This window comes from Eutrema salsugineum, unplaced genomic scaffold (genome assembly GCF_000478725.1).
Source record: "Eutrema salsugineum unplaced genomic scaffold, Eutsalg1_0 scaffold_8, whole genome shotgun sequence".
NCBI lineage: Eukaryota > Viridiplantae > Streptophyta > Magnoliopsida > Brassicales > Brassicaceae > Eutrema > Eutrema salsugineum.
The window spans coordinates 2,785,922-2,812,654 of NW_006256414.1; the positions used below are offsets into that span (position 1 = coordinate 2,785,922).

The 26,733-nt window shown below is 36.6% G+C and overlaps 5 protein-coding genes across 6 annotated transcripts; 4 read left to right on the forward strand and 1 right to left on the reverse strand.

Moving 5' to 3' along the window:
* The first annotated feature begins 349 nt into the window (after positions 1 to 349).
* LOC18009625 (G-type lectin S-receptor-like serine/threonine-protein kinase SD1-29) lies at positions 350 to 4,190 on the forward strand. Its single transcript, XM_006391942.2, has 8 exons — positions 350 to 512; positions 932 to 2,234; positions 2,339 to 2,449; positions 2,635 to 2,804; positions 2,891 to 3,101; positions 3,205 to 3,442; positions 3,527 to 3,677; positions 3,773 to 4,190. Exons 1-8 carry the CDS (start codon positions 486 to 488, stop codon positions 4,076 to 4,078), a joined length of 2,517 nt encoding a protein of 838 aa, XP_006392004.2. The 5' UTR covers positions 350 to 485; the 3' UTR covers positions 4,079 to 4,190.
* A 369-nt stretch (positions 4,191 to 4,559) lies between these two features.
* Positions 4,560 to 8,623, forward strand: LOC18009621 (G-type lectin S-receptor-like serine/threonine-protein kinase SD1-29). Of its 2 annotated transcripts, XM_024159932.1 has the most exons (8): positions 4,560 to 4,872; positions 5,355 to 6,554; positions 6,680 to 6,790; positions 7,014 to 7,177; positions 7,265 to 7,475; positions 7,575 to 7,812; positions 7,905 to 8,055; positions 8,135 to 8,622. In XM_024159932.1, exons 2-8 carry the CDS (start codon positions 5,753 to 5,755, stop codon positions 8,441 to 8,443), a joined length of 1,986 nt encoding a protein of 661 aa, XP_024015700.1. In that variant the 5' UTR covers positions 4,560 to 4,872; positions 5,355 to 5,752; the 3' UTR covers positions 8,444 to 8,622. The 2 variants fall into 2 exon arrangements, with proteins under 2 accessions (XP_024015700.1, XP_024015694.1); XM_024159926.1 differs by lacking the exon at positions 4,560 to 4,872 and having other exon boundaries at positions 5,291 to 6,554; positions 8,135 to 8,623.
* Positions 8,624 to 9,519: 896 nt separating this feature from the next.
* LOC18009648 (G-type lectin S-receptor-like serine/threonine-protein kinase At1g61370) lies at positions 9,520 to 12,749 on the forward strand. Its single transcript, XM_006391944.2, has 7 exons — positions 9,520 to 10,843; positions 10,970 to 11,080; positions 11,201 to 11,361; positions 11,452 to 11,662; positions 11,767 to 12,004; positions 12,098 to 12,248; positions 12,335 to 12,749. Exons 1-7 carry the CDS (start codon positions 9,568 to 9,570, stop codon positions 12,626 to 12,628), a joined length of 2,442 nt encoding a protein of 813 aa, XP_006392006.1. The 5' UTR covers positions 9,520 to 9,567; the 3' UTR covers positions 12,629 to 12,749.
* A 1,073-nt stretch (positions 12,750 to 13,822) lies between these two features.
* LOC18009644 (G-type lectin S-receptor-like serine/threonine-protein kinase At1g61360) lies at positions 13,823 to 17,034 on the forward strand. Its single transcript, XM_006391945.2, has 7 exons — positions 13,823 to 15,148; positions 15,263 to 15,373; positions 15,467 to 15,636; positions 15,725 to 15,935; positions 16,009 to 16,246; positions 16,347 to 16,497; positions 16,592 to 17,034. The coding sequence occupies exons 1-7, from the start codon at positions 13,888 to 13,890 to the stop codon at positions 16,907 to 16,909; spliced, it is 2,460 nt and encodes an 819-aa protein (XP_006392007.1). The 5' UTR covers positions 13,823 to 13,887; the 3' UTR covers positions 16,910 to 17,034.
* A 1,732-nt stretch (positions 17,035 to 18,766) lies between these two features.
* LOC18009660 lies at positions 18,767 to 20,864 on the reverse strand. Its single transcript, XM_006391946.2, has one exon. The coding sequence runs from the start codon at positions 20,642 to 20,644 to the stop codon at positions 18,926 to 18,928; it is 1,719 nt and encodes a 572-aa protein (XP_006392008.1). The 5' UTR covers positions 20,645 to 20,864; the 3' UTR covers positions 18,767 to 18,925.
* Between the last annotated feature and the right edge of the window lie 5,869 nt (positions 20,865 to 26,733).

The window sequence follows — 26,733 nt, forward strand, 5'->3', positions numbered from 1 at the left end:
AGGAAATCATCCTGCAGATATTCTCGCTCAGGAAATCAAGATTTCTTTTATAGTTCCTTTGTACCATCTGTAATTACTAACGCATTGCATTGTGACTACAGTATTTTATTTCCTAGTAATAATATTCAGAAGTTAAAAAAAAAAGACAAACAAAAATTGAATTTTTGTGGCATTGCTTGGTGTCGTTTTCTCTTGCGTTCTTTGGCATTTATGCTCCGGTTGGGTCAAAGTCGTCAACTTTTGGGTTCAAAGCGTAAATACAAAATTATACAAATACCAGTGATAAGTCGTTTAAGTCTTCCTCTGTACTTAGGTCTAGTTACTGTTACTTTGAATGCTGGATTCTCGTTAAAGTCGTCGATTTCGGCTAGGCACACTTATGCCCAGATGATGGGACTTGTATAAATCGGCCAAAATTTCCGTGAAATCGCTGTCTCAATCGTGTGTTTGTCCATGTCTTCCAACTTCTGTATTAGGCACTGCAAATGTTCGATGAAATGCCTAAACGAGAGGTACAGCCTCTTCGTAGTTTTTGGATTTTATACTTTGAAACTTCTAAGTTGTTTATATTGTTCCTTCTTGGAGAATGCAAAAGATGCAATCTTTCTTTGCTTTGTAGAAGTTTGACATATGAGTTGACCAAAACGAGAAGAAAAAAATAAAATATCAAGTACTACACGCTATTTTCTGTGGACAGCAATTTAAAAGTTTCCTTGTCAGTAAGGTCTATTCTTCTTTTTTTTGTTTCTCTCTTACACTCGTCAACATGGTTTGCTTTAATGCTTATCATATTCAAACAAGTAGTCTGAACATAGAATATCCTAGCGGTTTATAGTTACTCTACAGGGGTCTAAAAGAAATTCTTTTTACTCTTGGTCTCAACTCTCTGATTATCCTCCTAAAGCTTTTGCTCATATGTTCAACTTTCCAGAAAAGATTTTGCAGAGAAAGAGAAATACACATGAGAAAAATGGGTATGGTTTTATTGATTTGCTTGCTCTTATTAATCCTATTCCAAACTTGTTGCAATGGAGCTATAAACACAACAAGTCCTTTGTCAATAGGACAGACTCTGAGTTCCCCTGCTGGATTTTTTGAGTTAGGCTTCTTCAGTCCTAACAATACTCGGAATCAGTATGTTGGGATCTGGTTTAAGAAGATTAAACCTCGGGTAGTTGTGTGGGTGGCTAACAGAGATACTCCAGTGACAAACTCTGTGGCAAATCTCACCATCAACATCAATGGGAGCCTGATATTGCTTGATGAGAAACAGGATGTTATTTGGTCAACAGGAGAGGCTTACACATCTAACAAGTGCCATGCGGAGCTTTTAGACACAGGAAATCTTGTTGTGATTGATGATGTTTCAGGGAAAACATTATGGCAAAGCTTCGAGAATCTTGGTAATACTTTGCTGCCTCAGTCATCGTTGATGTATGATACTCCCAGTGGGAAGAAGCGTGTGTTGACGACATGGAAAAGTGACAGCGATCCAGCGCCTGGGGAGTTCTCACTGGAGATTACACCACAAGTCCCCTTACAAGGCCTTATAAGGAAAGGCTCGATGCCTTACTGGAGAACTGGTCCATGGGCAAAAACAAGATTCACTGGTTTTCCACAATTTGATGAATCATATGTGAGTCCATTCAGCGTTATCCAGGATGTAGCAACCGGCACAGGATCTTTCTCTTATTCCATGTTAAGAAACTTTAATCTATCATATATTACCATGACTCCTGAGGGGCAAATGAAGATTTATTGGGATGATGGCATTAGATGGATGCATCACCTCACGCTTCCAGAAAGCTCATGTGACATATACGGTGCTTGCGGGCCTTTTGGACTGTGCGTGAGAGCCACTACCCCGAAGTGCAAATGCTTGAAAGGGTTTGTACCAAAGTCTAATGAAGAGTGGAGAAAAGGGAATTGGACAAGAGGGTGTGTGAGGCGTACACAACTACCTTGCCAGGCGAATTCTTCTATAAAAACACAAAGCAGCCACACAGACATCTTCTATCGTGTTACCAATGTAAAGACTCCGGATCTGCACCATTTTGCAAGCTTTCTCGATGCAGAACAATGCTACCAGGGTTGTCTAGGCAACTGTTCATGCACAGCTTTTGCCTATATAAGTGGAATTGGATGCTTAGTATGGAATGGAGAACTCGTAGACACAGTTCGATTTTTGTCTAATGGAGAAACTCTCTCCATCCGTCTTGCGAGTTCAGAATTGGGTTAGGGTGAAACACATCTCTTCTAGAGATTTTAATATTCGACCTTCTTTATAATGTTCTGAAGCAGAGTGGTTGAAAGTTTTGTTTTCTGGTGAATATCTCAGCTGGAAGCAGTCGTATCAAGATCATTGTAGGAACTACGGCCAGCCTTTCCATTTTCGCGATCTTGGTATTTGCAGCATTTATGTTCTGGAGATGCAGAGCAAAACAAAATGGTGAGACACTGTAAAACTTAGCAGCTTTATTTCTCCTCATTTTTTCCTCTTAATCTACATTAATTGTTATAAGATATATCAAAGCTTGATTCCTAAGGGCTAATCTGATCACTTCTATTGGACACCTTTGGATGCTAAACTGTTACAAATCAAGCCACTAATATATGCACATTTGTTTCTCGTAGAACCAACTCCTGTTGGCATCGATACTATACAAGATGCATGGAAGAATGATTTCGAACCACAAGATATATCAGGCATAAAGTTTTTTGAGATGCATACCATACGAACTGCCACCAATAACTTCAGTTCCGCAAATAAACTTGGTCAAGGTGGATTTGGTCCGGTTTACAAGGTACGTGACAATCTATTCCATTTGCTTCTTTTTTGCTCTTCTGTATATTTCTTGTTCTCCAGATTTATCTGAAACTTTACTTCCAGGGAATTCTGCTAGATGGGAAGGAAATAGCAGTTAAGCGCCTTTCTAGCAGCTCAGATCAGGGTACAGGAGAGTTCATGAATGAAATAACACTAATCTCAAAACTACAACATAGAAACTTGGTTCGGCTTTTGGGATACTGCATCGAAGGAGAAGAGAAGTTGTTGATTTATGAGTTTATGGTGAACAAAAGCCTCGATATCTTTCTCTTTGGTATTTCCTTTATTCCATTTACCTCTTTATTTTCCTTTTCCTTCCATCATATGATAATAGTTAATGAGTCACTATCACTAATCTATTTTAACTTATTGGCTAGATTCAACTCTAGCGCTTGAGCTTGATTGGCCTAAGAGATTCGATATCATTCAAGGTATTACGCGTGGACTTCTCTATCTCCACCGCGACTCACGCCTTAGAGTCATTCACCGAGATCTGAAGGTTAGCAATATTCTTCTGGATGAGAAGATGATCCCAAAAATATCAGATTTTGGATTGGCTCGGATGTTTCAGGGAACCCAATATCAAGACAACACCCGCAGGGTTGTAGGAACTCTGTAAGAACCTGTCCTCAACAACATATGCTTAACAAGGATTCATACTTTATCATCATATATTAACTTGATTTCATATTTTTACAGAGGATATATGTCACCTGAGTATGCATGGGCAGGATTGTTCTCTGAGAAGTCTGACATCTATAGCCTCGGAGTTTTAATATTGGAAATCATCAGCGGCAAGAAGATTTCAAGGTTCACCTTTGGCGATGGGAGCAAAGGTCTTCTTGCATATGTAAGTGATACATTTACTGTTATTTGATATGATTCTAATCAAGTGCAGACATTTCCCGTTGCCATTTCAAAACATTTTCGTATTCCTTATTTCAGGCATGGGAATCTTGGTGCGAGACCGGCGGATTTAATTTCCTGGATAGAGATCTTACTGATTCGTGCAATGCGTTTGAAGTTGCGAGATGTGTTCAGATTGGTCTTCTCTGTGTCCAACACGAAGCTGCAGACAGACCAAACACTCTCCAAGTGCTGTCCATGATTACTACAACAACAGATCTTCCAACTCCAAAACAGCCAATATTCGCAATGCAAACTCTTGACAATGTGTTAATGTCAGACACTAAGTCTAATGATCTTATCTCTGTCAATGAGTTAACACAATCTGTTATCCAAGGACGATAAGCTCTTATTATAGATATATATTCTTCTGTATGTAGATTCATGAACCTATGATTTTGATATCTTGTAGAGCGGATTAAACTGATCTCTGCAAAATTTTAATCTTTTGTCAGTCCTTGGGTGGTTGATTCTCTTCCTTTTTTTGATTCTCATCGCAAACTCCACTATAATCGAACAGGGTTTTCACATGCTACCATCATTTGATCTTATAGGTTATACAGAAACTGTGATGCAAGAAAAAACACGAGGTAAAGAAGATACAAGCTCATGTAGAAGATGAAGTCGTGAAGATGCCTTATCCTCTGTTTTTTGTATCGGCAACAGACTCGCAACTAACTTCTTCTCCTTATCCTCTGCGTTTTGTAACCAGGCCTCTTTTAATAATTGGCCCAAGAGTCTTCTTCTTTATCTTGTATACAATGCACATAAGCCCAAACATTTTGGCCCGTTTAACTTAAACCGGAGTAAACTGGTATGACCCGGAAGCTTGATTCGTTTGACCCGAAGACAACCAACTCACAATCATCTTCCTAATTTCTCAATCAAAATACAAAAGTCCTTCTCTTATGCGTTTTGTTCTTCTTTGAGACTTGTGTGAAAGCCATGTGAATGTGTTTTGTTTCGGATAAAGCGTAAAGTGCCTCTTCAGCAATTTAATGGCGTAATGTCTTCTCTTAGCTAGGCTTTGAAATTGTATGTCTTCGGAGGTCTGGATTACGCACTGTAAGTGTTCGATGGAATGCCTGAACGAGATGTAAAGTTTCAGTGGTGATGTTTAGACACGTACAGTGTTTCAGGTGAGCTTCTTCTAGGTTTTTGAAATCTTCATTTTACAGCTTGCAACTTTGTTTGTCAATATGCAGTTTAAAGCTACTAAATCTGTATCCTCATTTGGAAAATGAATAAGCCGCAAAGTTATTTGCTAAGTAGGTTGACTTATGAGAAGACTAAATGAGAGAAAAGAAGAAGTCAATTACTAGATGCAAACTTATATGAAGAGTAACATGCCATTTCTTGGTCAAGGCTGTCAATATATTAGAATTTAAATGCGTATGCTTAGATTATAAAAGAAGAAAATATAATCTTTTATTGTCAATGTCAATGCTCCTAGTATATAGAGGATATACCGAAAGTATTTAGTTCCTAGGTCTCAGTGATCTCTGTTCAAGTTTTCAGAAGAAATCTTTCAGAGAAATAGGAATACGCATAAGAAAAATGGGTATAGTTTTCTTTAGTTTCTTGCTCCTACTAATGGTATTCCCAACTTGTGGCTATGCAGCTATAAACACATCAAGTCCTTTGTCGATAGGACAAACTCTGAGTTCCCCTGCTGGATTCTTTGAGTTAGGTTTCTTCTGTCCTAATAATACTCGGAATCAGTATCTTGGGATCTGGTTTAAGAAAATTGTTCCTCGGGTGGTTGTGTGGGTGGCTAACAGAGATACTCCAGTTACAAACTCTGCGGCAAATCTCACCATCAGCATCAATGGGAGCCTGATATTGCTTGATGAGAAACAAAAAGTTATTTGGTCAACAGGAGAGGCTTTCACATCCAACAAGTGTCATGCAGAGCTTTTAAACACCGGAAATCTTGTTGTTGTTGATGATGTTTCAGGGAAAACGTTATGGCAAAGCTTCGAGAATCTTGGTAATACTTTGCTGCCTCAGTCATCGTTGATGTATGATACTCCCAGTGGGAAGAAGCGTGTGTTGACGACATGGAAAAGTGACAGCGATCCAGCGCCTGGGGAGTTCTCACTGGAGATTACACCACAAGTCCCCTTACAAGGCCTTATAAGGAAAGGCTCGATGCCGTACTGGAGAACTGGTCCATGGGCAAAAACAAGATTCACTGGGTTTCCACAATTTGATGAATCATATGTAAGTCCATTCAGCGTTATTCAGGATGTAGCAACCGGCTCAGGATCTTTCTCTTATTCCGTGTTAAGAAACTTTAATCTATCATATATTAACCTAACACCTGAGGGGAAAATGAAGATTTATTGGGATGACGGCACTAAATGGATGCATCACCTTACGCTTCCAGAAAGCTCATGTGACGTATACGGTTCTTGCGGGCCTTTTGGTTTGTGCGTGAGAGCCAGTATCTCGAAGTGCAAATGCTTGAAAGGGTTTGTACCAAAGTCAGATGAAGAGTGGAGAAAAGGGAATTGGACAAGAGGGTGTGTGAGGCGTACACAACTACCTTGCCAGGCGAATTCTTCTTTAAAAACACAAGGAAGAGACACAGACATCTTCTATCGTATGGCCAATGTAAAGACTCCGGATCTTCACCATTTTGCAAGCTTTCTCGATGCAGATCAATGCTACCAGGGTTGTCTAGGCAACTGTTCTTGCACAGCCTTTGCCTATATAAGTGGAATTGGATGCTTAGTATGGAATGGGGAGCTCGTAGATACGGTTCAGTTTATGTCTAATGGAGAGACTCTCTCCATCCGTCTTGCAAGTTCGGATATTGGTAAGGATGAAACACATTTACTGTAAGAGGTTATAATTTTCTGATTACATTGGAGGATTCAACATTCGTGATAATTATCTGTAGCAGGATGGTTTAAAGTTTTTTTTTTCTGGTGAATATCTCAGCTGGAAGCAGTCGAGCCAAGATTATCGTTGGTACTACAGCCAGCTTTTCAGTACTTGCAATATTGGTCTTTGCCGCATTTATGTTCTGGAGATACAGTGCAAAACAAAATGGTGAGACTGACAAACTTAGCAGCTTTATCTCTCTCTGTCATTCTCTTTCCTTATCCCCATTTTTTCCTCTTAATCAATTTAAACACTGATTGGTATAAGATCTGTGAAAGCTTGATGTCTCCCTAAAGGCGGGGCTAATCTATTCACTTTATTGGAAGTTAAGCCTTTGGATGCTAAACTGCTACAAATCAAGCACTAATACATGCACATTTGTTACGTGTAGAATCTGCTGTCATCGATACTTTACAAGATGCATGGAAGAATGATTTCGAACCACAGGATATATCAGGCATAAAGTTTTATGAGATGCATACCATACGAACTGCCACCATTAACTTCAGTTCCGCAAATAAACTTGGTCAAGGTGGATTTGGTCCAGTTTACAAGGTATGTGACATTCAAATCCATTTGCTTCTTTTTTTTTTCTTCTGCATATTTCTCGTTCTCCAGAGTTATTTGTAACTATTCTTTCAGGGAATTCTGCTCGATGGGAAGGAAATAGCCGTTAAACGCCTTTCTAGCAGCTCTGGTCAGGGTACAGAAGAGTTTATGAATGAAATAACATTAATTTCAAAACTACAACATAGAAACTTGGTTCGGCTTTTGGGATACTGCGTAGAACGGGAAGAGAAGCTATTGATTTATGAGTTTATGGTGAACAAAAGCCTCGATATCTTTCTCTTTGGTATGTCCTTTATTCCATTTATTATTTCCCTTTCCTTTCCTTAATCATTTGGCAATAGTTAATGTCACTCTCACTAATCCATTCTATGTTATTGGTTAGATTCAACTCTAAAGCTGGAGATTGATTGGCCAAAGAGATTTGATATCATTCAAGGTATTGCGCGTGGACTTCTCTATCTCCACCGCGACTCACGCCTTAGGGTCATTCACCGAGATCTGAAGGTTAGCAATATTCTTCTGGATGAAAAGATGAACCCGAGAATATCAGATTTTGGATTGGCTCGGATGTTTCAGGGAACCCAATATCAAGACAACACTCGCAGGGTTGCAGGAACGCTGTAAGAACTTGTCTTCAACAACATGCTTAACAAGGATTCATACTTTTATCATCCTATAGTAACTTGATGTAAACTATTTGATATTTGAACAGAGGATATATGTCTCCTGAGTATGCATGGGCAGGGTTATTCTCTGAGAAGTCCGACATATATAGCTTCGGAGTTCTGATGTTGGAAATCATCAGCGGAGAGAAGATTTCAAGGTTCACCTTTGGTGATGAGAGCAAAGGCCTTCTTGCAAATGTAAGTGAATGATTTGATTCTCGTCAAGTGCAGATATTTAGAGTCAACATTACAAAACATTTCTTATTCTTATATTCAGGCTTGGGAATCTTGGTGCGAGTCTAGGGGATCGGATCTTCTGGATAGAGATCTTTGTGATTCATGCAACGCATTTGAAGTTGCGAGATGTGTTCAGATTGGTCTTCTCTGTGTTCAACACGATGCTGCAGACAGACCCAACACTCTTGAAGTACTGTCTATGATTACTTCAACAACAGATCTTCCAATTCCAAAGCAGCCATTATTTGCAATGCAGCCTCTAAACGTGCAAAATCTAAACGATGTGTTAATGTCTAAAGATCAGGTCTCTGTCAATGAGTTAACACAATCTGTGATCCAAGGACGATAAGCTCTTAATATATACTTCAGTCTGTATATCCATGATCCTAAGATTTTGAGACCCCACTTTTTATTCTTGTTAAAATACAATGTTTCGTTGAGTTGGTGAAAAATACGCAAAAACAGTGTGAATATTGTTATTAACTGTGAAACTTATTATCATAATGATAAAGTAGTCATTTTTATTGGATCATGTCGTCTTCTCTTGCGTTCTCGCTAGTGAAAGTCTGCGACTTTGGTTACAATCGTTGATGCCCAGATGGTCAGAGTGATTGATCCGCCATAGTTTTCTGGGTAAGAGCTGTCTCTTTCTGTAAAGGACATCAACATCGTCTTTGCATTCAACATTGAAACTTTTGGGATCATGCACTGAATGTGTTCGGTGAAATGCGTGAATGAGATGTCAACTTTCAAAGTCTATGCAGTAGGGACCAATATTTGAAGCCGCCCCATCAGACGTCATACCTCAAAAGTCTTTAGGTAAGTTTTTTTTTGGCTCTTCATTGCTTAAGATTTAACAAAGAACCATAGCTTACGATTTCAGATCTTTCAAATCACTTGAAAAGTTCGTATTGGTTTCTTTATTTCAAAACTGACGAATCTACACATTGTATCATTAAGGTAGAAGAAATTTAGCAGTTGCAAAAGCGTTCCCGTGCTCTGTTTTGCTTTTTTTTCTTCTTTTTCTTTTGCCTTCTTTGGTTACATTCCTAGAAGATGTGGAATGTGAAGGCTTGTTTGTGTTGTGATTGGTTAGATGGAAAGTTGTTGACTTCATTTATGGTTAAGGCCCAGAGATGGGAATATTCAAACTTATCTGCTGGAGCAACATGGAATATAAAATAAGAAAAATACAATTTTTTTTTGGTTTATTTGGTGTGATGGAGAGATTTGATTCTGATGGCGTGATGGTCAACGTGGTCTATGAGTTTTCTTTTTAATACTGCGGTCTAGGTGGCTTAATATAATAATCAACATATATAACTTAAAGGAGTCTCCATGGATACATACTAGAGGTTTTCATTTTTGGTAAAGATGTACCCGAAGGAAGTTTGTTCTGTTATTCCATTGACTTTATACAGATAAGCTTCTTTTTCATCGACTGAAATCTTGAGAAGAGCTCTTGTGTATCATATGGGAAAGTTTGATATTGTTTTCGTTGCTTCTTTTGTCTTCCTGCTGATCAGAATCCCAAGTTTTGGCTATGCAGCTATAACCAGATCAAGTCCTTTGTCGATAGGACAAACTCTAAGCTCCCCTGGTGGATCTTATGAGTTGGGGTTCTTCAGTCCTAACAATTCTCAGAATCAGTATGTTGGGATCTGGTTCAAGAACATCACTCCTCAGGTCGTTGTTTGGGTAGCTAACAGAGATAAGCCAGTCACAAAAGCCACGGCGAATCTTACTATCAGCAGCAATGGGAGCCTTATCTTGCTTGAGGGAGAACAAGATCTTGTTTGGTCGATAGGAGAAACTTTCTCATCTAACGAGCTTCGTGGCAAGCTTTTAGACAACGGGAATTTTGTCCTCACTGATGAAGTTTCCGGAAGAATCTTATGGCAAAGTTTTGAGCATCTTGTTGATACTATGCTACCTCAGTCATCTGTGATGTATGATGTTCTGAATAACAAGAAACGTGTTTTATCTTCTTGGAAAAGTCCTACAGATCCTTCACCTGGAGAATTCGTAGCTGAGCTTACGACACAACTGCCTCCGCAAGGCTTTATAATGAGAGGATCCAGGCCTTACTGGAGAGGCGGTCCATGGGCAAGAGAAAGGTTCACTGGCACACCTGAAATGGATGAATCAAATGTAAGCCAATTCGACGTTTCCCAAGATGCAGCAGCCGGCACAGGTTTTTTGACTTATTCATTGCAAAGAAACTCAAACCTGTCGTACACTACACTAACATCAGAGGGATCGTTGAAGATTCTTTGGCATGATGGCTCTCGTTGGGTAAATGACTTTGAGGCCCCAGTAAGCTCATGTGATGTTTATAATGCATGCGGACCTTATGGTCTGTGTGTGAGATCTAATCCTCCAAAGTGTGAATGCTTGAAAGGGTTTATACCAAAATCAGACGAGGAGTGGAATAGGAGAAACTGGACTGGTGGTTGTGTGAGAAGAACAGACTTATCTTGTCGTGTTAACTCTTCTGTAACAACACAAGACAATGATCCAGACGTCTTCGACATTGTTGCAAATGTGAAGCCTCCAGATTTTTATGAATATCTAAGCTTGATCAATGCAGAGGAGTGCCACCAGCGTTGTCTTGGAAACTGTTCATGCATGGCATTTGCCTATATTGAACAAATTGGATGCTTGGTTTGGTATCGAGAGCTTGTTGATGTAATGCAGTTTTCTGCTGGAGGAGAGATTCTTTCCATCCGTCTTGCAAGTTCTGAGTTGGGTATGAAATGAAACAGAGCATAAGTATTGTTCTTAGTACTTCTAGATTATTTTCGAGTTTCTTCGAGAGGTTCTTGTTTGCTGCAGCATGGTTAACAGTTTACTTTTATGGTGTTGTATCTCACAGCTGGAAGCAATCGAACCAAGATAATCGTAGCTAGCACTGTCAGCATTTTTGTTTTCATGATCCTTGTCTTTGTTGCATATAAGTTCTGGAGATACAAAGCAAAGCAAAATGGTGAGACACTAAAATGCTTAGTTGCCCTCTTTCTCTTATTTTCTTAAAGTCATATATAAGCCTTTGAATGCTAAATTGCTATAAATTTAGTACTGACACTTGGATGTTTGCAATTCAAAGATTCAACTCCTACATCCATGGAGACTTCACAAGATGCATGGAAGAAAGAACTGAAACCACAAGATGTTTATTTCTTTGAGATACAAACCATATTGACTATCACGGATAACTTCAGCATGGAAAACAAGCTTGGTCAAGGTGGATTCGGTCCAGTTTATAAGGTAAGATTCAACGTTGTGCTTTATCTGCTCTTTTCCTTGCCCATGCTTTATTCGTGTTCACTAGACGATTATCTCCAACTTTACTTCTAGGGAAAGCTGCAAGATGGGAAAGAAATAGCTATAAAACGTCTTTCGAGCAGCTCTGGACAGGGTCTAGAAGAGTTCATGAATGAAATCATACTCATCTCTAAACTCCAACACAGAAACTTGGTCCGGCTTATGGGATGCTGCATTGAAGGAGAAGAAAAGCTATTGATTTATGAGTTTATGGTGAACAAAAGCCTCAATACCTTTATATTTGGTAAGTCTCTTATTGCGCTCATTTGTGCATCTTTCCAAATCCTTTTCGTCAAAATATACTCTTTTTATGTGTTTTGCTCACTCACATTTTTATGATTTGGCTAGATTCGACGAAAAAGCTTGAGCTTGATTGGCCCAAGCGGTTCGAAATCATTCAAGGTATTGCTTGTGGACTTCTCTATCTTCACCGTGACTCATGTCTCAGGGTTGTTCACCGGGATTTGAAGGTCAGCAACATCCTTTTAGATGAGGACATGAACCCAAAAATATCAGATTTTGGATTAGCTCGGATGTTTCAAGGAACTCAACATCAAGCCAACACACGCAGGGTTGTTGGAACTCTGTATGTATCTGCCTTTCTTTGATAACAAGATCAATCAAAGTCTTTTACTTTCTTATATCATCAAACTGAGAATTGTTTTGGTAAATTGAACAGAGGATATATGTCCCCGGAGTATGCATGGACAGGAATGTTCTCTGAGAAATCCGACATCTATGCATTTGGAGTTCTATTGTTGGAAATCATCACGGGAAAGAGGATTTCGAGCTTCACCATTGGAGAGGAAGGCAAAAGTCTTCTCCAATATGTAAGTCATTTACGTTCTCTATCTTTCTTAAATCTTGATTATGGATCTAAACGTTTCTTACATGCTTGTGTTCATCAAATTTTCAGACATGGGATTGTTGGTGCGAAAGTGGTGGAGCGGATCTATTGGATCAAGATATATCCAGTTCAGGTTCTGAAATCGAAGTAGCGAGATGTGTTCAGATTGGTTTGCTCTGTATTCAACAGCATGCTGTGGATAGACCCAATATTGCACAAGTCATGTCGATGCTTACTACAACAATGGATCTTCCAAAACCAAAACAACCTGTCTTCGCATTGCAGGTCCAAGAGAGTGATTCAGAGTCTAAGACTATGTATTCTGTGAATGATATAACACAAACTGCTATATTTGGTCGATAAAAGCATTGCTTATGCAATGATTTCACCATGTTTACAGAACTAAATCGATTGTAAATTGTTGTAAATGAATTTTTGTAGTTCATATAAGCTTAGGATGTGTTGAATCTCTCTGCTAAAAAATGTTGTCACTCTTTACTCTTATGCCAAGATATTTTCAGATAAATTGAAAAATGAATTCAAGATACAAGATGATTTCAGATAAATCTTGAATATAAAGCATTTTTAGTTACTCATATATACAATTAACAAAAAAAAAAATGTTTTATGAAGATTATCTTATTATGGAATATTTACAAAAAATATAGACAAATATATACGTAAATGCAAACACAAGTGAATATTGCAGACAAAAACAGCATTTAATTTTACAACGGGAGATAAGATTACCTCAAAAGCACGAGTCTTTGACTCTTTGTGTCTATGAGAGAGATAGAGAGAATGTTAGGTCTCAAATATTCAAAGACACGAGACAAATCCAGAGTGTTGCTATCTCTCGAAGGTTGTTTTTTTTTTTTTGGTTTCTTGCGTCATCAGAAAGCTCGTGACTTTGGATCTTACCGCTTACGCCCAAATGATCTCAGCGTGATCGATCACAATTACTTGAAAAAAAAAAAACAAACTTTTTGTCATTCTTTATTCTTCAGCTATAGTGATTGGTAGGAAAGTTTGACTGCTTCTTACACTTAGAGACGCACTGATATTGTTTGACGAAATGACTGAATGAGGTTTAGCTTCTTATGGGTCCAAATACAAAACTTGGTGGCTCAACAAATTTACTCAAGCTGATTGATCTATGCCTGGTTTATATGAGAAAATGATATTTTGAAAGAGATATCTGTAGCACCCAGGTAACTTCTGCATATGGCCCCTGTTTTTGTGCTAAGCTCTCTCACAGAAAGTGACAAAGTGTGAGAGATGAAAAGTATTTTTTCAGCGCTTGGAGAGAAAAATTGACTTCTAGTTAGACTTAATGCATTAAATTCTTACAACGTCTTATTTTTTATTCTGTTTGATTATAGTAAAGAGAGTAAAGGACTGATAATTGTTTAGTGACACATTCATGCACCAGATAGAAAAGATAACTTTGAAAAAGTCAAGTATTGTGATCTAAGATGTGGTCAACTTTAGGTGTCTTAAGTAGCAGACTCTTGAGTTTTTAATGTTTTATAGATGAAATTAAAAAGGAGGATTGCTCTCTCAATTCCTTGAGCTAAAAAAAAAAAAAAAAAAAAAACTTCTTTTTTCCTTCAAGTCTCAAGATGGGTATCTTTGTATGCTTGCTCTTGATAACAACCATGTTCTCAAGCTGTGGCTATGCAGCTATAACCACATCAAGTCCTTTGTCTGTAGGGCATACTCTGAGCTCACCTGGTGGATCTTTTCAGCTAGGCTTCTTCAGTACTAACAGTTCTAGGAATCACTATGTTGGAATCTGGTTCCAGAAAGTCACTCCTCGGGTTATTGTTTGGGTGGCTAACAGAGAAAAGCCCGTCTCAAGCCCCACGGCGAATCTCACAATCAGCAGCAATGGAAGTCTCATCTTGCTTGATGGCAAGCAAGATCCTGTGTGGTCATCTGGAGGAGATCTTACATCTAACAACTGTCGTGCTGAGCTTTTAGACACCGGTAATCTTGTCCTCGTAGATAATGTTACTGGAAGATATTTGTGGCAAAGTTTTGAGCATCTTGGTGATACTATGCTACCACTCTCATATTTGATGTATGATACTCCTCACAACAAGAAACGTGTGTTGACTTCCTGGAAAAGTGAGACTGATCCATCACCTGGGGAATTTGTAGCTGAGATTACACCACAAATACCCTCTCAAGGCCTTATATGGAAAGGCTCGTCACCCTATTGGAGAAGCGGGCCATGGGCGGGAACAAGGTTTACTGGGATACCAGAAATGGATGAATCATACATAAATCCATTGGGAATAGTCCAAGATGTAGTCAACGGCACAGGAGTTTTCGCTTTTTGTGTACTGAGAAATTTCAATTTGTCATCCATCAAGCTAACATCTGAGGGATCATTGAGGATTCAACGGTATAATGGAACCACTTGGATTAAGCACTTTGAGGGTCCGGCAAGCTCATGTGATCTATATGGTACATGTGGACCTTATGGTTTGTGTGTGAGGTCCGATACTCCGACGTGCCAATGCTTGAAAGGGTTTGAACCAAAGTCAAATGTGGAGTGGAGAAGTGGGAATTGGAGTCGTGGGTGTGTGAGACGCACAGGCTTATCTTGTCCAGAAAGCTCTTCTGCAAAAACGCAGAGCGAAGACAGAGACGTCTTCTATCATGTTTCCAACATAAAGCCCCCAGATTTTTACGAATTAGCAAGGTTTATCAACGAAGAAGAATGCCACCAAGGCTGTCTCAGGAACTGTTCTTGCACAGCCTTTTCCTTTGTCAAAGGAATAGGATGTTTGGTGTGGAACCGGGAGCTATTGGACACGGTGAAATTTACTTCTGGAGGAGAGACTCTTTCCCTTCGTCTTGCACATTCTGAATTGAGTAAGCCATCATAAAGAGCTTTTCTTATACTCATATAATCTCTAAACTTTCTTTACAATCTTCTTTCTCGATAACAGTGTGGTTTACAGTTTAGTTTTCTTGAAACCCTTTCAGCTGGAAGCAAGCAAATCAAGGTTTTCACTGTTAGCACTCTCAGCCTCTCTGTTTGCTTGATCTTGGTGCTTTCTGCATATGGGTGTTGGAGATACAGAGTGAAACAAAATGGTGAGAGTCCAAATAGCTGATTTCTCTTGAGATCCCTACATATTATCCTGTTATGGTTCCTTGTTTACGTGAGCTTACCTTGTTTCTGTGTAGGTTCAAGTCTTGTATCCAAAGACAATTTAGAAGGCGCTTGGAAGAATGATTTGCAATCACAAGATGTCTCAGGTTTAAATTTCTTTGAGATTCATACCCTACAAACCGCCACAAATAGTTTCAGCATGTCAAATAAACTCGGTCAGGGTGGGTTCGGTACGGTTTATATGGTAAGAGATATGGTTCCTTCTGTTTGCTCTTCTCCATTCTGATGTTTTTTGTTCTTTACATGACTGTCTGCAACTATGATGCCTTCAGGGGAAGCTTCATGACGGGAAGGAAATAGCTGTAAAGCGTCTCTCTAGCAGCTCTATACAGGGTAAAGAGGAGTTCATGAACGAGATAAAACTCATCTCGAAACTACAACACAGAAACTTGGTTCGGCTTCTGGGATGCTGCATCGATGGAGAAGAAAAGCTCTTGGTCTATGAATATATGGTGAACAAAAGCCTTGATACTTTTCTCTTCGGTAAGTCCCTTCTTGCTCTTCTCCTCCCATTAACATTATAAATTCTTGACGCTGATCGGTTTCTGCCGTACAGATTTGAAGAAAAAGATTGAGATAGATTGGCCTAAGAGATTCAATATCATTCAAGGAATAGCACGTGGACTTCTCTATCTCCACTACGACTCATTCCTCAGAGTTGTACACCGCGACCTGAAGGTCAGTAACATTCTCTTGGATGAGAAAATGAACCCGAAAATATCAGACTTTGGATTAGCTCGGATGTTTAAAGGAAATCAACATCAAGAAAGCACTGGCAGTGTCGTTGGAACTCTGTAAGAAACCAGTCCTATTCTTATGACATGCTCAGTGCTCAGTCAAAAGTCTTTCATGTTTATACTCAACTTGACTAACTATTTGAACAAATGTGAACAGAGGATACATGTCTCCCGAGTATGCTTGGACAGGGACGTTCTCTGAGAAGTCCGACATTTACAGCTTCGGAGTTCTAATGCTCGAAATCATCACCGGCAAGGAGATTTCAAGCTTCAGCCATGGCAAAGACAGCAAAAATCTCCTTTCATATGTAAGAAACATATCCATATCTTAAACACTTGCAGGGGTCTAGATTTCATTCTTGATTCTTATATGTTTTTGCGGTTTTTGATTTGTTATAACAGGCGTGGGAATCTTGGAGCGAAACCGGGGGAGTGAAACTACTGGATCAAGATCTTGCTGATTCTGATTCAGTTAATTCAGTTGAAGCAGGGAGATGTGTTCATATTGGTTTGCTATGTGTTCAACACCAAGCTATTGACAGACCAAACATCAAACAAGTGATGTTAATGCTGACTTCAACAACGGATCTTCCTAAACCAACACAACCAATGTTTTTATTGGACACAAGCGATGAGGATTCTTCTCTGTCTCAACACTCCAATGATCTCTTCTCTGTTGATGAAAGCAAATCTTCCCAGGAGCTAAATGCTTTCTCTTGAATATTGTTGACCAAATCTGATACTTCCACTGTGACTTCCATGTGTTTATTCAGATTGTGAATAAAACCAAGTTATGTAAGTTGGCTTTATAATACTAAAGAGGTTATTGTGAACTTTTAACATCACCATTCTCTTCGAATTTTTAGTTCATTTTAGCCTTGTAGGTAATCTTTTTACCTGGATTTAGATTTGTTATAGAGGCTTTAGAGACTCCAAACTAGAAAGAAGGTTTTGACCAAACCACAAAGAAGAAACTAGTCAATGATTTGTCTTTTTTTTTTCTTTTTTTTTGTTCAAAAGGATTTGTCTTCTTCTTCTAACGGATTTGACGTTAATCGATGGCAGAGGATAAGCTATCAAAATGATTGGCTGCACAAAAGCTGAGGAAATCTTTGTCAAATGAGTAGGTTTATTGTCGTATATGTGAGAGAATTTCGGAGAGTGAACAGGTTTACACTTTAAGTTCTCTGTTTTATCGAGTTACATAAAAGGTTTAGTGAGATTCATACATATTGTATATAAATGTTCTAGGTTCTTAATTTTGCTTGGATTAAAAATGGTGTCGGACTAGTTAACAGACCAATCCTGTAAAACTAATACACTACTTGAATCATATAATGTTGTTATGAGTGAATTGGTGAAATTGCCAAATTTCTGTTTATAAACACAAAAATGACCATATCTTTTGAAGTAGATGACACTTAGCCGAATACCGCTGAAAATAACATTCTACCGTCTTCAACCTTTTCCTCTTATCTTTCATGTGCAATAAGAAATGTTTGTGCACCCTTTCCTCTTTTTAGATTCTATAATTTCGTGTTAATTGATTTAATTTAAGCCATTTTACGAAAAAACATATTTAGTTTTTTTGCATGTAACATAGTTTGCATTTTCAAAAATAAACACAAAAAAAATCGAAAATGAATATAAGTGAGCGCTTGTATTTAAGGAAAAAAAAAACAAAATAACATGTTATTTGTATTATAGTTATTCTGTGAAACAAACATAGAATATAGTTCTACAACCACAACCAATTAATCCCTACAATTTTTTACAATGCAAATTCTAAAACAAAAATAGTAGGACCATAGTTTCCGGAAGTTACGAAGCTGCCATTAAGCGAACAAGTGTTAACATAACCATATTTGTGTGCCACCAAGTGCACATGACCCCCAAATCTTACTCACAACACTATGAGTTTAAGTAACAAGAAGACACATTTTTAATTCTCATATGATCCATCACTCTCACTTATCTCTCTCCATATAATTGAAGTGTGGTAGATGGGTGAGATCACTCTATCTCTACACAACCTCACATGCTTCTTTATCACTTGATTCCATGTGCTTCCATCTTTTCTTATATACTTCCAAGAATACATGCATTTATACAAAACTATTCCCCATATTTTGTTTTCATTTTTCTAATCAAATCCCTAAGTTTGGATCTTAACGTATGTCTTATGTCTTATTTGGGCATTTAGTTAGTTTCAACTTTCTAATTAAATCCCATAGCTTGGATCTTAATGTATGTCTTATGCCTAGTTTATATGTTTTGCCTTTCTAGATTGACTTTTAATGATAATTTCGCAGAAAATCTGTAAGGATCAAGGTAAAGAAATGCTTGATTTGATCATTGAACTCAAATAAATTGAGTGTAGTGCAATTTGATTTAGAATTGATATCCTAAAAGTGGAAATATTGCGAAATTATCTTTACTCTTATATTAAAGAGTTAAAAGCCAACCTTTTTTTAAGATGCCCACTACTAAAAATCCCCTCTTTTTGTTTGCATTTCACCAAATTATAAAGAAAGAATAATAAAAGAAAAAAGAGGAAGAAGAAAAAAAGAAAAGAAATGTTCTAAAGCTATATTAATATTCTTGTAGTGGAATTTGGAGGTCACATGGTATTGAGATTGGGATTAGTGAGAAGAGAATTAACAAAAACACCTTTGTAAAAAAATATACACTCAAGAAAAAATTCACAAAACTATTAAAAGAAAAAAAAATTAAAATTTAGGCATGCCAAATACCACTGAGTATGCTGCGGAATCTGTTCATAGACAGCTTCTTGACAAGTTTCCTAGCATCTGAACCTTCAGTTTCTGCTAGCTTCTCTATGCTTTTCAAATACCCTGAAGTCACAATCTTTCTTCTCGCACTATTGCAGCTCGTTAAAGACATCAAAATCGATATCAAAAACTTTGTGTTGCCCGAATCGCTTCCCACATTGCTCCCATCTTCATGGTCTAGCAACTTGAGAATGTAGCTAATGTTAAAGTCGTCTTGCGCAAACTTCTTCCTGTTCCTTGGAACCGAGATCAAACAGTATAGCGACACGCTCGCCATTTCTCTTACATCAAACGATTTGGCGTCAAGAAACTTAACCAGCTCTGGCATAAAACCGGCTTCTCCCATTATCCTCTTAACATCTTCTTGTAAACTACATAGCCTAGAAGTAACCTTCAAGGCTGATTCTTGAACAGAAATCTCCCCATTTCTTAAAAGATACAACAAATGTTCCAAGAATTTACAGCTCATCAATGCATTCAAACAACCGGCAGATCCGAAACATAAGTTATCGATTGCTCTCAAAGCTGTCTCCTTAGATTTCGAAGAAGACAACGAATTGGGATCTGATAATACACTCACTAGCTCCTGTATTCCTCCTTGTCTAACCAAGATTTCGAGTGTTTGTTCGTCTTTACAACACATACTTAACAAGAGATCAATGGAATTTACCTGAACGGACTCTTCTTTCGAACCAATAAGCTTGACAAAAGTGGTCATCGTATCGTCTTCTTCGATCATATACCTCTTGATTTCTTCAACACCGACGAGGTTTCTCAACACTCCACAGGAGGTAGCTACCAATTCGCCGCTAAATCCACTGCAAGAACATATCTTTAGCAATGCTGAGACACCTCCATGAGCAGAGACAGACCAAGCATTCTCTGAATTCTCAGTTAATATCTTCAAACACCTTGCGGACGCTTCTCTACCAACATCGTGCCCATTCTCAAGAACCCTAACCAAAGGACCAATCACACCCGATCGGATCAAAACAGACCTGTAAGAAGCAAACCCAGAAATAAAAAACACAGCTTTCGCAGATTCCTCTTGAATCCCCATCTCAGAATCAAGAAACCCAACGAGGGTATTAACCATATCGCTGATTTCGATCACAGCCTTTACATATCTATCGTCCTCTTCCATGGCTTCGTTAAGCTTCACCAAAGCTTGTTTCTTCATCTCCAGATCCCCAATCTTCATTCTCGTGAGCAAATCCCTGATGTAAAACCTCATGTCTTCTATGCAAGCATTAGCACCAGGCTTGGACACGACGATCGCGAATCCGTAGCTGAGAATCCCGGCGGAGTAAATCCGGGAGAGATTCCTCGTGTGCCGGTCAAATTTCCCGGCCATGAGGTCTAAATCGCTCTGCATCAGGAGCTTCCCACTGTAAGAGACGTTCACGCAGCGAGTGGCGAGATCGTAGCAGTCTCTGAGAGAAGCGATGACGGCGGAGATTAAGCTGGAGAGAGATGGGTCGAATCCTGAATCGAGATTCTCGAGAGCGGCGAGACCAGAGTAAAGCTCCTCGAGCTTGGTTCTCATGAGTTGCCATTTGACGTTGAAGGATTTGATTGAGTGAGAGAGTGAGATCAGTGAAGATATCGCCTCGATTGCTCTCCCGATGTTAGCCTTCGATTCCTCACCGGTTTCTTCTCCCATTTTCCTCGGAAAAAAATCTTCTTCTTCTTTAAGTGGTTTTAAAGCAGAAACTCATCTCGAAATGAAAAATCTCTCTCTTTTCAGAAACTGACGAATTTGGTTCCTACCACAAGGAAAACGATGGGAAGAAGAAGACTTTCACAGGTAATTTCGTTGGGTTATCAGCAATGGTTATTGGGTTTTGAGCAGAGAGAGAGAGAGAGAAAGAGTTGAATCAGAGTTTGGCAATTTGACGGGCTGGCCTTCTCGGTGGGGTTGGAGGCAGTGACATGTCGAGGAAGATGAAGGTAAGGGTATTATCGTCATTTATTATTTTCGTGGTTAGACGAAAAAGCGTATTTGGGAAAGGTAAGTTGGTTCTTCAAATGGTTTTGGTGACGAGCACGAGGAGGCTAGAGAATTCGATTCCTTTTTTTTCTCATTTTTCTAGAAGTTTTGAATCTCAAACAATTCTCCATTATACAAACTTTTGTAGATTAATCATGTTTTTGGAGAGATTAAGAGTGGTGAATTTTCAATAAATTTTATAATAGTTCACCGATAAATACTATATCATCATATATATAAATATATTACACTTAATTTTAAACGAAAAATCCACAAAGAAATAAAACCATGCATTTTGTTAAATGGTTAACATCTATTTCTGAATTTTATTTTCCTCCTATTTCAGTTCCTCTCAATTTCACTCTTGTATTAGACCATCCTTATGTATAAGTTCATGTACGTAACAAGCCTTTTTTTTTGTCGTGTACGTAACAAGCCTAACCATATTTGTTTAAGGTTTTGAGCAAATAAAGTAGTATACAGTAAATACCAATATACTCTTCTTATGAAAATATTTTTTTTGAAATTTTGACAGTTGCATTTTGTGCAACCTTCTTTGTTTCCTCTTTATGATATCAAACTAAAACTATCTTGTTTTTTGTGACAACTTCAGTTTCTTTCTTTTTATTTTTGTTTTGCATTTAAATAAAGCTCTATAAGCTATCTTTTTATCAATCTTTTCATCTCAATAAGCCCTTTATCTTTTCGTTTTGCAACAACAAAAAAATACCAATACAAAATAGAGTGAAAGTGTAACGCTATTTTGTAGAATGTATCTTTAAAAAAATTTAGAGAGAATTATGTTTAACCGAAAAAACATTAGTTCTGGTCCTAACAAATTTAGATAATTCGAGTACAAATCTTAATAAACTTACCCCATATTTTGTTGTTTTATAATTTACATTTTAAGTGAAAATAAAATTGATGTAAGAAATTTTTTTTTTTGTTTAATTGGTAGTGATCAAGAGAACTTGAAAGTCACTCATAACTCATATAAAATCCACCCCTACAAATCTATTATATAGTTTTTTTTTTTAATTTTCTTTATATTAGTTTGAATCTTAACTCCAAAGGACCATTTGATATATGCACGAGCACGAGAAACCCGGGAGTGGAAATGGTTATGAATGGTGAAGCTGGTAGACATATAGTACAAGTACTTTTCTTATCTTATTTCCTATTGTTTTTGTTATCTACATTTCACTTTTCTTAGTCAGCATACGTACTTATAGTAATCAATTAGTACTGTTAAGCAAATCGCAAGAACATAATTTACAAAAGAACAAAATCAGATGATCATGATTTATTCCTATACGCCAAACAATATGCTTTAACATTCAAAATATAAGAAAAAATAAGATAAAGAGAAAAAGTGAAAGCAGGATTTTAGGTCTAAAAAATTTGGTAGTAATGTAAGAGTGTTACGACTCCTTCATTACTCGTTTTATTTGGGACAAACTATCTAGATAGTATATATCAAATTAAGTGTAAAACTTGTTATTAGCATATAGTGAGGAAATTTGAAATCTTTCTCTACTCTATTTAAACATTGGATAGATTATTGATAATATATTAACTTGTCCGAAAGGCGAAAAGTAGAGGAGGACGATATTTTCACGGTAATGCATTACCAGGTATATTTATATGAATAAGATGTATAAGCTTTTTCATTCATCTACTTTGGTATTAAGTTATGGGATATACGTATACTATATCTGTATATACTATAATTTTCAAACCTTTGATCTTATAACACGAATAAGATGTACAAACAGTTGACTCAATGTATGTATATTGAAGGAAACAAGATATGGTCCGTGACTAAACATGAAGAGCCAAAACACAGCAAATATTGAATGTAAAGCAAATGGATAGGCTACCTCTCATCACATGATTCCAAATTTAGATCCTATATGATAAATTAGTTTTTTACGTAAAGAAAAGTTTCATATCTGGTTTTATTGTTCACTCGAAATTTCTTATAATATCCATGTGTTTACTTCTATTTATTTTCTGGTATTAATTGACTTCCTAAATATCCATCCATCGAAGAGCTATTTCTCTATTGATATCATCATAAATGCTACGATTGATGAATATCACATGAATTTTTTGTTGACTTTTTGAGTTTTCGTTAGCTGTTTAGCCATTTGAAGGAAATTTAATGCGACTCGTAGATTGCAAATTTGCACACACCTATGTAGTATAAAGCATTAATATTCTGAACATTTTCATAAAAAAAAATTCTTTGATATTTTTAAAGATAGACAGTTTAGCTAGCCATATTTTTGAAGATTAGACAGTTTAGCTAGCCACTGCACATATTTATCAACGTATACGAAGTTTATGGATCAAGAAGCTAATTTGTAATGTTTCTCAAAAAGTTGATCTTAAGATACAAATTCACTAATCGATATTTCATGCTCTATGCAAGCAGTAAGTTGTGTTATAATTTTTTTTTTTCGTTTCTTCTTTGATAAATTCGCTCTTTTAGTAGAAATTGTTTATTATACACACGTGTGAATATGTATTATATAATAGGAACACGATAAAAGATTATAGACACACGAAATTGCCTATGCAGGGATGGGTTAAAGGGTATTAGATGTTTTTGTCATGTTCAAAACCACATGCTTACATTTACACCCAAAAAAAAAAAAGACAAATGCATGTTGTATTGTAATATATTGTAATTTAATAGATTAAAAAAGACACTACGTTGTACTTTTACAAGGTAAATTATGCAATTATACAGAGCCGTAAGTAAAGTATAATTTATGTAAAACAATCCAAAAGTTAGGTGTGGAAAGACAAAAAGAAAGTGATCCATGACATCGACGTTTGAGTAGTTGAGAAGGGAGATATTCATATGTGCAAACGCATTACAACATATTCCTTAGTTTTCACGAAAAATATAATAATCAAATAATCAAATTATTATTCAATGATTCATTAATATAAAATGTTATAGTCTATATAAAAGCCTAAAATGGTTATATATATCATCATGTGATAATAAATTAGGAGTTATTGGTCATCGTTTTATTAGATCGAAACTAGATTTTCAAAGACTAGTTTGAATTACAATCTGAATCTTTAATTAAAAATTATAATAACATTACTGTTTTCAATGTCTTATGGTGACATAACTTGAAATTATGCTACCCATACTTTTTTGAGATTATACCTTAACCGAATCACTGATCCGAATATCTCCGAACAACTAGACCAATTCAAGATTGTGAGCCAGTTAAACAATGATAACAAACTCGTGAAAGAAAAATGATAATAACTTGAGATCGCTTGACGAAGACATATTGTAAATTAGTGGAATGGCATAAAGGTCCACATGGGAGTCATCTATGCTCCAAGATAGGATGATAGGGTTGATAATAACTAAAGGGGAAGTCTTGTTCTTAAGCTTCAACATAAACTTAAACTAACCATATTTAAACAGTCTAGTTAATTAGCTATGCATTCTTATTCGCTTCGTATCACGCAAACAAATTAAACTGTTCATTTTAACCTTCGTTACTTTGTGTCAATGTCAATGAGTTTCCATTATTAATGAATGAGTGGTCTCATATTACTTTTTTTTTGTTCAAAAAAATATATCATGAAAATGATTTGGAGATTCAGAAACAAGTATCGGAACCTAAAAAACTAAAATCATAATAGTGTAATATGGTACTACAAGCCAAACAATCAGCTCGAGAATTTAAAGAGCTTCGAAAATAAGATAAAGCGAAGAGGAGGGAAAAACTGTGAATGTAATTTCATCCAATTGTGTAGAGAAGACATGCCAGTTTGATGGTTTCATCTTATCTAGATGTGCGATTCATAACACTTTCACCAAGTTAGTTATTAAGGTGTTGATTGGTTTATCCGCTATCTTCCGCAAACGCAGCATTTGCAGTTGGTAGCGGTTAATGGCGTTTTATCACAATTATAGAAATCGCCGCAAAACGCTTCGTATTGTTTTATACCGCTGAAATCTTCCCACCCGCATTTGCGGTTGCGGGCGGTAGCGGTTAAATAAAAAAATAAAAATAAATAAATTCACGCTAGAAAAAAAAATCACATTAAAACAATTATAATATCCTAACCCTACTAATCTTCTCTTAAATATATATAAATTCTAATCTCTCATTTTTTTTATCAAGTTCTAGTTTATAATCATGACTTTTCATATCAGTTGAAAAAATTAAGATACAAACATTAATACCATAATATTTTAGTTTAATTTATTTATATTAATTGTTCTGTTTCCACATTTAAATTTAAATTAAGAAATTATAAATATGTATCTTATTAATTATAAAATTAGTTTGTTATAATTCTTGTTTTCTTTCTTCAGAAAGTTACATAATCAAACGAGATGACATGTACGTTATTTTAACGGATTATTGTGAAAAAAAAGTCAAGATAAATATCCTAAATTTTTGAGTGCACTCCAGAAAGAACGTATTTTGAAGAATACTAGTGAGCAATTTGGAGTTGATTTGAGTTGGATCGTGTAAAAAATCGATTAGATCAATTGAAGAAATTTTACATCATGCATAAGAAAATCCAGAAGATCCACGTATTGGAGCAAAATTTTTCCAGTGTATTACATTACTAAACACAACTCTGGGTGATGTTCCCAATGATTGAAATAAAATATATTATAATAAAATATATTAAATTTTAAAATAATTATTTAATATTTATTTATAATTTATTAATTATTTTAAACTATTGATTTTGATATTAATCATAATAATATATTTTTCTGTTTGTTTTATAATTATATATGATGTTTATTTTGGTAATTTTATATTTAACCGCTAAAATAATCGCTGGTTGCCAGTTAAAATTATCCCGCAAACGGATCCGCTCTAAAAAAATTAACCAGTCGTACAAACCGCTGAATAACGCTCAAAACCGCTGAATAACGCTCAAAACCGCAATCGTCTGCTTCAGCAAACTCTCGCACTCGCAACTAACCACAACCGCTACGTTTAAACCAGTCAAGCCCTAAAAATGAAATACGCTTATAGATGTCTTGAGTTTGATTGTTAAATTTTTTGTAAATATAGATGATTTATGAAAATGAATGAAAAAAATGATTTTCTATATCCCATTCACCTTTATCACGCTCACTGTTCACTTATGATCTTTCATATCATATTTTGTTGTTAGATCTGACATGATCTTAGATCTAATAGATATCTAAACAAAACAAAACATAAATCACGAAGATTCAGGAGAAACAGATAGACTGATACAACTCGTCACCAAAGAGAAATCAACGGCTAGTTTTAACTTTTAACCAAAAACAAAGAAATACAAGAGTGATATAGAATTGATAAGATTTGTACAATCGGAAAACTATTAGGGGTGAGATTAAAATATCAAAAGCAAAAAAAAAAAGAATATGAGCTGGGCTTCTTATTTAAAGGCCCCATACGATCAAGCCCATTTATCCCCAACTGATGCTTGTGAGTTGTGACCCTTGTTTCTAGGATTAAACTTTTGAAATAGTTAAACTATAGATCGACCAAAACTTCTAGGTTAATATTTTGTAGTACTTGCAATGTTATAACTTATAAGTTATAACCGATGTTTAAGTTTGAGCATATGTTGTATTTTTAAGAGGAGAGGACACACAAAAATGATAATCACTTTTAAAATGAAATCAAGAGGACACAAAAATTGTGAAATAAAAATATTTCATCTTTTATTAGTTCACTATATATAAACTCAAATAAACTACATTCACA